A 12,082-nucleotide genomic window follows, 5' to 3' on the forward strand; every position below is an offset into this window, starting at 1 on the left:
TCCTAAATTTTCATTTTTTTTTTAACTAATTCAATTACATATTAAAAATTAGAGAATTAGTCTTATAACGTATAGACATCTTGCATATTTGTTACATTTCCGTGGTATAAGGAAAGAATTCATAATGTTTTTATTCTTCTGTCCTTATATTTTTCACTTCATATATTTTTAAACGTTCTTGATAGATATTTTTATTCCATTTAATCAATCTTTAATTAGATTTAAACTTTAATAAAATCTTAAACTTTTTATTATGAAAATGTCTAATGTCAAAAATTAAAATATGAAGAAAGATATAATCATATATATTCACATATAATTATGGAAAAATCAAATTGTTCAAATGATCAGTAAGTAAGAGAATTCTCTGAAACATTTTAATTCTCTGAAATATCTTTGCTGCATGTGTATGTGTATATTTTACATTGAGTATAAACAGTGCCTCTTTTAAAGTAATAACTAAGTCACCGATTAGATTTAGCTTTATTACATTCAACTTCTCAATTAACTTGCAATAAAAATCTTATCTCTTTAATAACACTTTCGTGAAAGTTTATTATACTAATCTCAGTAATACCATGGTCTTCATTATACGGATGGAGTTTTCCCAATAAATCAGTCCTTAATCCATGAAAAAGATTCTACACGGTACCAGAATAAATAAGTTTAAAATTTCAAGTTTCGCAGTTAACAATTTTATATTGTGTCATGGAATTTAATCATCGACATTCAAGTTTTAGCAAAAACAATATGCGCGCAACTTAGATAATATGAAGAAACTTGAAATTCGATTGCTAAATGTCTTAAATTACTTTAAATTAATACTTTAAGTTGCAACGTATTGCATTGTTGTACAATGTGTATCATAAATTCCTCAAGAGATGCGCATATCGATGGACTTAGATCCATTTATCAAACGTGCTCTTTCTTTCGAAGAGCCGTTGAGATAAGAACTAAAGCCGGCCCGATTTTTGCGCTCGCGCGAGTAAACGACGAGCTATCTTTTTGCGATTCACGCTCGAACCGATCGTAATCTATTTTTCTACGGAAAACACAGCCTGTAAGTAGATTCGATAAGAGAGAAGATCTAGTCGCATTCTCTCGCCGCGGACGAAACTTCTTACCGCTCCCTGGACAACCGATCTTCCTTTCCCCAACCGCCCTTTCTAATCTCTCATGCATCGTGGTACCTCCATTTTTCCGCCGATATGGTCACGACGAAGGCAAAAGTTTCTGTTGCAGGTGTAGGGTGAGGAAAAGAATCGATAGACTGATTTATGGCATGTACTACGACCGCGACACGGCTTGAACCTGGGTCAAGCGAGTTCCGTGTTTTACGGACGTCGATTCAACGTCGCCGCAATCGCGTCGCGAATCTACCCCTTCCCTTCACATCCCTTTTTCTCGCGTTCTCTTAAGGTGTGGCTCTCCTTAAATTTTCCGACGCTCGAGAAAATGGAATCCCCCTTTCCGCAAGAGAGAGCACTCGGCGCGAAAGCAATATCCTGTAGGTTTGTATAACGACCTCGCAAACGCGCTCACGCGTCGAAGAAAAATGTTAGAGATTAATCCTAGGTACATGGTTGCGCTTATTGAGTATATATGAGAATAATTCACAAATAATTTTTTCTGCCATTCTAATACACTTACATTTTACATTAATTTAATCAATATGAAATCTAGAGTTAAATCTAGGCTTAAATCTAGAGTTTGTGTAGCGATCAAGAATTTAATATTATAGTTTGACAAAGCCATCTAGATTTACTGCATGGAAAGAATGATTTTACTGAAATATTTGAAAATTTAGTTATTATAGATACAATTCCGAAAATATTTTTGGGCCATAAAAATAATTATGTAAAACGCCCAAATTGATAGAACATCCAACATTTTTTGCAACATGTTTTTTTTTTATCATGTTTGAGAGTCCTACGTAATTATTTTGATGATCCAGCAAAATTATTTTCAGATCAATTCAGCAAAATTATTCTTTTATTTGAAATTGATTATTATTTCATTAATTTCAATATTACTAACATTTTGTTTTGTTTACTAATTTTAAACTTTTTTACTAAATTTAGCGCATTTTTCATAATATTATCAATGTTAAAAAAAAGTTAAACGTTAATCAATACTCGAGAAATAAATACATGATAGAAAATTAATTTTTATTTAAGAAAAAAATAGTCAATAACCTCAATCAATTATTCTGTGTTACCTATTTTCTTCTTATAAATTTTATAATTTGCTTAATGATTTAGCTAATAAATATCTTGGATGAAATACAACACGCCCAGGAAGACGTATATTTTGTAACGTGTACATTTAATAGCGTCCTGCGCTGGTTTCCTTTTTACTTTCTATTCTGTTATACCTTTTGTCCGACGACTCAAAGGGAACATACCGAAGTCCTGCAGGAAAATACTCTCGTGGGATTGTCGTGCTTTACTGATAATTACCGCAAAGGACGAAAGTAGAACAGAACTTTAAATGGAAGAAAAACGTAACTCAAAGAAAAAGATATGGTTAAAAAAATAATACAGCAGATGATCCTGGCTAAAAAAAAGCGATGAAGAGAAAAATCGGAACAAACGGTACAATATTGTGGAGACCAAGGAATATAATGCATGAAAAAAGACTAAATGAATTATTGAGAGCAGGGAAAGACAAGGTAAAAAGAAGAGTAATCAAAAAGGCAAGAAGTAACGTGGAAAAGCGAGATGGAATTCGCTTAAAAAGTGTCAGATGACTTTTGAAGTTGTGAGTATTTCTTTCTCGAAAAAAGAAAAGCACGGGTGATGAGAAGAGGAATGATATGGAAAGAGAAACTTATCGAAAGAAGCTGTGACGAAATGACACTGACGTTATAGATACAGGGACTTCCATCTGAAGCAAGACTAGTCTTCCCGATTTCTTCCTTCAAATGTGACAGTAAAAATTCAATTTTTCCAACTGGAATTTCGTATGAATTTGGACTTATTTTACAAGATTTTCACTTTATTGCTTCGCAACACTTACAAAAGCGACAATAAAAATATAACTTTTGATACTAATCTCCATTACATTTTGAGAACATTCGAATACGAGGAATGATAGGGAGCATTAATCTTTGTACAAGGATACATATTTTTTCTACTGTACGGATTTTTATTAATATTTGTATTTATATGTTTTTTTTCGCTGATAACAAATCAATAACGCTGATAACAATTCAATAAGGGCAAACAAATTTCAAATATCAGTGATTATTTTTATCAAACTCATATTTTTGAAAATTTCCTTGATTGCTGTATATCTAAATTTTAGAAATTCAAAATGATAGATCCGGTATAATGAATAAAAAATTGAGATATAATTAATGAATTCATACATATTAAGTTTTTTTGTTATTATTATTACAAAAAGTAATCTATAAAATATTTTTTATACGCAATAAATTTTTCTAAAAAAAACATTTTCAGTATTTTTACATGATTTTTTAAATACAAATCGAACTTGTGAATAATTTTTAATAAATTATTTATTACAAATTAAATTAAAGTGTACTTAATATTTATTTGAATTTACAATTTTCTAGTCTACAATTTTCTTTATTAATTAATGTTCAATTCAATTAATAAAAAAAAAATTGCGTTTTTGTGTTTTAATTTATGTATAATTAAAACATATTACTTAATTGATTAAAATATTATTAAAAAATGACAGTTTGAGTTCTCAAAAGTATAAATTACATTAATATGTGCACATTGATTGTTAAATATCAAAAAACTATTTAAAAGATTGAGAAGAAAAAGATGAGATGTAAGAATTAAACTCGATAATTCCCTGACGAATAACTTCTAGAACAATTTAACAAATGAATATTAATTCAGAAAATGACTGCATGGTGAATTACGGCGGGACACGGGAATAAGAGTAAAGCAAGTCGCGTAAGATTTAAACTCGGCTCGAGCTGAGACAGATAGGAAGCTAGACTGGGAATTTTCATGAGCATATAAAGCATCCTAAGTCGGTAGATAGAACGGCAGGTATTGCCAGCATAATCCTTATACGGAAAATTTACAACGTTCGCGCAAATAGCCGGATGGTGAACTGGAAAGACGTTTTCGCGATCATTCGCTTCCCATGTCGCGACAGTTAGAATGAGTTCACTATCGTTTTGCTGCAAAATTGTGTGGCAGCCACCGATAATCTCGTCTTTTTACAACACCACTTAACAATACCCCACTTGCCAATTATCACTGCGTTATTGTCGAGCTAAACTCGAAGGAGAAATGGCTTTGCACGAACGTTTCGTAATACGTGAGATGCGATCGCTCTCTCGTGTGCGCTCGAAGATTTAGGATAATAATTTTTCACTATTCGATTAAGTTTCTATCGTCTATCCCGATTGGCTCGTATATCTCCAACCGAGTATTTTCTCTGCCGATATAAGAATAGGCGATATTTGTTCCACATGAGTCATGGTCCGTAATACCATGTAACGGTATTGAGCTATTGTTACTGTTATGTAATCGATGAATCGAGAGAGAACAGCGCGCTTGTACCCTCGTAACGTTTTAACAAATACAAAGAATAAAATTTCAAATATTACTCTGTGTTGTGGGCTTTTAAAGAAAAAAAAAGTCGTCAAATATAATTCTACCTGAGTATGAGTTTGCGAAAATGGATATTCGCGGAAAACATTTTCCGGCATGCAGATAAAATAAGTATAGTATACTATGCCTTCCCTGATCTTAGCATCTGCGATAGAAAGAATTGAATCTTATCAGCATTTCTTCCAATTCTATCAATCTCCCTTCAACTTGGTTCTTAAGAGAGAGAGAGAGCGATCCAAGCTACTTCACTCTTTCTAAATTGTAAGTATAGGACATAGAAATATGGAATTTATTACGCACGAAAAGAATGATTTTACTGAAGAATTACAAAATTCAATTAGATATGTAAATCTGAAAATAATTTCATCAGATCATTAAAATAATTATAGAATACTCAAGCATAATGAGCAATGCTGCAAAAAAATTTTGACATTCTAATAACCTGCTTGAGCATCCTACATAATTATTTTGATGGTTTAAAATTATTTTCAGGTCTGTATCTAGTTAAATTTTTAGATATTTCAGTAAAATCATTCTTTCCGTGCATCTATAACATTAGAAATATTTTATATTCTCTGATCGACAATTAATGACATGAAAAAATTTATTTGTTGTTGATTATTTTAACAAAAATGTTAACATTAACAAGTACATTAAGACGGTCTTTATTCCTTTCAAATTCGTATTTGATATTTAAAAGTAAAACCGATGCGATGTGAACAAGTTAAAATCTTTAAGTTGCTATTTATATTTAAATTGGTAGAGATTTTACCATGTGTTATGCGCATGCATGTATTCGCTCGTGTGATTTCATTTAATCAAGAATGTAGGACGCAGACTGAAAAATGGGATGCATGTTCACACCTTTCATAAAGGAGGTAACGCGTGGCTCCCGCAGTTTCCGCCCTAGTAGATCCGAATACTCGCGGCGCGCAATCCTTTTCATTGATATTTTTCATCGAGCATCTCGTCCACGCCGAGATGCCAGAAGCGGAAGAAACGATGAAAAAGACCTGTCCTCTCATCCGATATAGTTTGTAAAGGAGGCGGAGACGCTCGCCGCGATGAATATAAATGCCTGCGAAGAGGAAGAGAGCGATGTCGCAAAAAAGAAACGTGCGCGGTCGGATCGCAGGATCCAGATTTAAACGTGAAAAGGTTTGGATGTAAAATCGATCAGCGGTACAAAATGCAGAGCAGAGCAATATCAGCGATGCTTAATACCAGATTTGACGCGAACATCGAATGAAAAAGATGGGCGCTAGATTAATCCTCATGAATTTGAAATTTTTTAAGAGGAAATAGGTCTTTGTAACAAGACCTAAATCTATTTATCACTTATAATATTATGAAAAAAAGAAGATTGCACAAAATTTAATTACAATATAAATACTTGAAACAGAATTGCATATCATAATATAGATATGTTTCTATTGTATCTTTCAGATCCTTTCTACGTTATTATAAAGTTATGTTTTACTTCAATTTTACTTTTGTTCAAAACTTATCTTCATTTCTGTACTAACTTTTTAATACGAAATTTCAACGCTTTCAGACAAAATTTCACGTTGCCCTTTGCTAACTTCGAAGTTCTTGTGATAGATATATGCGTTTCTCGGGCACATCTCAAAGTAGCATATGAAGTCGAAGCACGCTGCTGACTTATTTTTGACGTAGATGCCACACACGTGTTGTGAATCAATGATATGTCATCGTGATCGATATTGCAAGACAAGAAACTTTTGTTCTTCGATAAGAGATAGCTAAAACGTGATGCTTCCTCCAAAGATATTCCAATAAAAAATTCTTTTCCACACAGTAATCTATATGTAATACTGTCAGGTCTTTCTTTAGTTCTTCAAACACCTTTAAAAGCATTCCGAAGAACGTCGTTTTGAAAAGAATCTCCGCGAATGGCGTTACTCTTCACTGACAGTTTCACTGAGATCCGCTTTTAGCAAAGTTGCCTGAATGCACGCTCGATACTTATTATCGTTTTCCTTCTCCAGACTAGCGAACACGGGATAACTAAGTGCAAGCACGACTGATAACCAATTCTATGAAAATTTACTTTTCCATCGTCTCGCTATTTTGTAATCGCAACATCCTTATCATAAGACAGACTAAAAGAATGTTACCTAAATACAAGCGGTGAACCATTCCAGTAATGAATATTCCTTGCGTCTTATTCATTGCATTTTGTTCTTTCGACAAACTTTCTCCGAACTCGTGATCGTCGAGCATGAAGTTTAATTGGAGCAACATTGGAAAATGTTAAAATGTAGACATTCTCTAAAGTTCTGTATGAATTCTTATGAAGATCACGCAAAAATAAAATTCTTGCCAGCAAATTATCTGCATGAGAATATTGCCGAGACATCGCTTCAGGGTTGGAAATTCATGATTGTGCAGGGACTCTAACTATTGACAAACCTCCATCATGAAAAATGAAACTTTTCGTAACGGCGTACGGACGTAAAAATGACTATGGGAAAAAGGAATGAGTTGCAGAGTATAGAAAATCAAAATGGAGAGGGTGTAGAATAGGGAGCATAGGTGAAGCACGGTACATCAAGCTTCGCGTTTTACAGGTCTCCAAATCGAACTCGCACGACGTAACATTGGTGAACGTGGCCAGAGAGCTCACTGGGACTTACAAGTGTGAAGTGTCCGCAGGCAGCCCTTCTTATCACACTGGGATCCAAAGGGCCAAGATGGAAGTAGTTGGTAAGTACGTGCGCATGTCGACGTTGAAAATTTCTTTTTTGATTTGTCGAAGATAAATTGCTCGTTCCGGAATTGTCCGAAATATATCTACACGTCATTCTTTGTCTATTTTAGTACTTGGTTCCAAAGTGGTGATACATTTCGCAAACACAATGTAGGGATCAACAATCGGCTGTAATACCGGATTTAAGGAAAATCGATGTGCCCTATAATACACTACAATAAGATATATCGTTCATTTTCAATAGACAAACTGAATCTATGCTTATTTTCCGATATTCTTGTAATCCCTTTTTATACACACAATTGAATTTTTATTTTACTGAAAATATAATATGGTTTGCTATACTTTCCGGAACTTTATGCAGCATAATTGGATAAATATAGATAAAGTATATAGATTGAAAAAAAGATTAAATATGAAATAGATAAAATACAAGAAGTAAAAATAAGTATAGTCAAATATATAAATTAAAAAATAAAATTCTTGACAAATTAATATTTTTGAAGTGAATAAAAAATACAGAAATGCTATAAAAAAATACAGAAAGGTGCAGAATAATTTTGATCTTCAAATCAGAGAGTTTATTGTGTCACGCAATCAAATTATAATAACATAATTTTATTTTAATCGTATTTTATGAATATCACAATTTATTATGATTTCCTTAATCCTCCAATAGCAAGTTGGTGAAAATGCACCTCATAGCTTTGTCTATTTTACAGCGTGCATACGTTGTTTAACAGAAAAAAAAATTTCACATATTCATATATTTCATATATATTATTTACTTCTTTTTACCCATTTTATTATATTGATTAGATAAAATATGAATAAATCATCGGGTTGAATCTAATTTTATTTTTTTTGATATTTTAAAAATTCACTTTATTATAAGAGAGTTAATAGAGAAAGAAATTTCGTGTTATATTATTTAACTTCTTTTACACATTTTATACATTGATTCGATGAGAAACGCAATTGGGTCAAATCAACTTATATCCGAAGAATTATTATATCCTGGAAAAGATTTCCAGATGGTACTATTCTTCGATCTATTATATTATATAAAATAGGATTGATAAAAGGATCATATTTATTGTTAATAAAAGAATATTTTACTCTTAAATAGAAAATTCTTAAATCTAGAATAAGATGTAATCTTGGATATCGATTTTGTGTTCAAATATTATTTGTGCCAGTGGTAAAGATTTATTCTAAACATATAGAAACATATATATATTAATACTACGAAATAATTTATGTGTTACTTAAATAAATTTGATTTTATCTCAAAATTTGCTTATTTAATTCAAAGGAGAAGAAAAAGAACTATTGATCCAATTAATATTAATATTATTTTATTTTTTTATACTGCATAAGGTTGCTAAAATAAAATTAAATACGTAAAAAATATTTTTGTCTCGTTATCAAAAATTCTTTCTGAGAGAGTATCTTCTTGGATATCTAAATATTCACCTTGCTGTTAGAGAGTTAAGAATTATAACTTTTAAAGAAAAATATATTATTATTTGTTGATTATTATACCTATGGTGGACCATATTGTCTTATAGAAAATAAAGAATAAATCTGAAATAGTTTAGGGCATTGTTCCTACATATGTTCAAACCAGTTTATTACTGTCAAGAATCTATGCATTATAAAATTTTATTGCACAGTATAATTAAATCGAGATACTGCACAGTTTTCTGATAGTTTTAAATTAGTTTGACTGTAACTTGAAACAAATTGAGCTTTGAACTGAAATAATAAAAAGTTCGAACTAATAAAAAAATGAAAACAATTCCAGTTTGAATAATTTAATTTAAAAAATTAAAAAATATAATTAACAAAAACAAATTGCCTTTATATGCCTAAAATTGTAAAATATTTTCCGTAAAAATTTTCTTATTAATATAATATTATATACATATAGATTGGAATGCTAGTTAAAAAAGAATTTCCCATAATGTCAAAATAAAGGATCAATATTGAAAAATAAAGAACAAAATTAAATTTTAAAGACACAAATAAATCTAAAGGATAACTGTATACCTAAAATAAAGGACTGTCTTTTACAATAAAGAATGTATGGTCACCGTAATTATATCCAACTGTTTCTGCACGAGGGAAAATCTCGTATATCAGATAAGAATATATAATTTCTGCAGCAATGTCACGATGTAATGCAGATTACAAATTATTAAACAAAATGCATGGCAGCGGTGCCGAGGGACACGTTGGAAACACTAGCCCTAGTCGTCAGTACCAAACATGACAGAGTCGTTGTTCAAGTGTTTCCGGTATGCTCTATGACGCCCCCGGCGCCGTTGGCGTGTCGCCAGGTGTCGAGTTAGTGCCGTGGCAGCAGTCGCATGTGCTAAACGACATAATTATTATGCCTTAGACGCCCCAAAAACGGATCCTACGATTCGTACCGAGAAGGAGCGCATAGCAGTAGGCGAGATGTTACGAGCGAACTGCACTTCAGGCAAATCCCGCCCCGCTCCTGACGTTACGTGGAAGCTCAACAGTGACGCTGTAAGTATATATCGCCTCTCGCCATCCTCGCATCTCTCTTATCCCTATATACGTCTTGACGTAGTCATAGCTACGTGACCTTACTGGATGATTAGAGTTGCAATGGTGGAAGACCCGGGACTTGCGCCTACTACATTTTCGCCCCGTTCCATTACATCAATCCCACCGTTCCTATACTACTAGGTTCTTCCTAGCCCTAGGGGCTTCTCTCCCCAAAACCGCACCGATATCGGAATACACATTGCGAGATTTACACAAAAGAATCGACATGTTCGACACGGCACACCGTAGCGCTTCCAGCAAATTTAACACGTAACATGATTTTGTATGCAAATTGATCGATTATTTGTAGAGAGAAATAATTGAGTTAAATAAAGAAAGAGAAAATTGTTACATAGAAATCTTTAATAAAAATATAAACCAAAAAATTGCAAAATTTGATAACTCTAAAAAATGTCTTATTGTTACGGACAAGCAGACCAAATTTTGTTAAAAAATACATAGAAATCGAATTTCGCGGTTTCGGCATATTTTTTATCTATAAAAAGCCATCGCAAAATACATTATTTGTATTTCATATAAACTTTGATATCCCCAATTTACCGTCATAATTTAATATTGAAGTTTAATAAAGGATGAACTACAGTTGCTGTCACTTTGAAACATTCTGTGCACGTTCACATGGCTGATAGAATTGTCAATAAACTAAATCCGTGGACAGAATTTTGTTTCTAAATTATTAATCTACATCGATGTTAATTAAGATGATGTGAAACGTGACCAATGTTTTGTCAATGTATTATTTTTTTGTGAACACAAACGTGATGAGTACAATTTTTTAATTAATAACTGCATATTAATAAATATACATATACGTACAAAAAGCTACATTTTAATAAATATATACAAGCAGCTTTTTTTAAAGTAATCCAAGTCAAATTTTGAAAGAAAATTAGTAAAGCTTGTTTTATCTAGTTTTTTATTTTCATGTATTTGTTTTCATTTTTGAATTTAATACAAAACAATGGCTTTATACATATGCTATTTTCAAAAAATGTTTATAAGTATAGAGATTCTGTATTAATCTCATACAATATCATCTCTCATGAGATATAATTAATTTGTACTAAAACAAAAAGCAAAGCTGAAAATATATATATATATATATATATATATTTTACAACATAACTGCTAAAATTACATTCTCTACGTTTTCAATAAAGATTTTTCTTCTGTGTAACAATATGCTGTAAAGTATAGAAAATTAATTTGCAAAAATTAGAATTTCGCGTTATGACACATCTAATTTTCGGCATCGCTTTATGACAACCGCAAACGAATTATCATTTTAATGTTCTGATATTTCTGAATATGTTTTGCATATGTAAATATCCTTTGTACATAACATACAATGGTGTTTAACTTATCACACTTTTTTAATCACTGCGACGTTTCGAATTTTATTTTTCATGATATTATATAAAGAGTTTTACGCATAATTTCTCGCTCAAAATTCAACTGAATCACCATCATAACAAAACATGCATACATTCGTCATTGGTTAAATTATCACTATGGACATGAGATTGGGCTCGTTTTATCGCTATTCATTATTTATATTTTCATATCCATTAGCGAGAATTCCATTTGATATGGAATTCTCGTTGGATATCAAGAATCTGTATATGAACTATTTATTGTAATATAAAACTTGACATGTAGTGAAAGTATTAATTAAAATAAAATTCATAATATGCGCCTGTATATTTAGATGTGTTTGTGTTATATCTTATACTATTATAACAGCTTATTGATGCTACTGCATGACTAGCTTGAATAACATAAACGAGATTCATGCGAGTATACGATCACGTGATTAACTATAAAGACGTGCCGAGCCTTCCGTTCCATAAAGTAGATAAATCTCGAGGAACCTTCAAGTGGAAAAGCGTACGCTAGTAATCTGTAGAGCTCTCCTGTTGAGTGCAACATCAGACGAACTACGATCGCATACCAAGGAAAAAAACAAGAAAAGAGAAAAGTGAAAGACAGGCGGTGAGAGGATTAAGTATATAGTTGTTCATCCGTATTTCTGCAATCGTCGAGTACCCTATCGATTGATAAAGTTTCATTCTCAACGCTTCAATTAAATGTTTTAATGCGTCTTTCCCCTTCCCCTCCCCCCCCTCCTCTCTCTCTCTCTCTCTCTCTCTTC

General features: G+C 32.0%; 1 protein-coding gene across 1 annotated transcript in view; it reads left to right on the forward strand.

The window, feature by feature from the left end:
* LOC105622854 overlaps nucleotides 1-12,082 on the forward strand; it is a 128,252-nt gene that overhangs the window by 85,968 nt on the left and 30,202 nt on the right. The window contains exons 3-4 of the mRNA XM_012204300.1: nucleotides 7,190-7,325; nucleotides 9,734-9,867. Coding sequence (XP_012059690.1) covers nucleotides 7,190-7,325; nucleotides 9,734-9,867 — 270 coding nt within the window. The remainder of the gene's footprint in view (nucleotides 1-7,189; nucleotides 7,326-9,733; nucleotides 9,868-12,082) is intronic.

Source organism: Atta cephalotes, assembly GCF_000143395.1.
Source record: "Atta cephalotes unplaced genomic scaffold scaffold00001, whole genome shotgun sequence".
Classification (NCBI taxonomy): domain Eukaryota; kingdom Metazoa; phylum Arthropoda; class Insecta; order Hymenoptera; family Formicidae; genus Atta; species Atta cephalotes.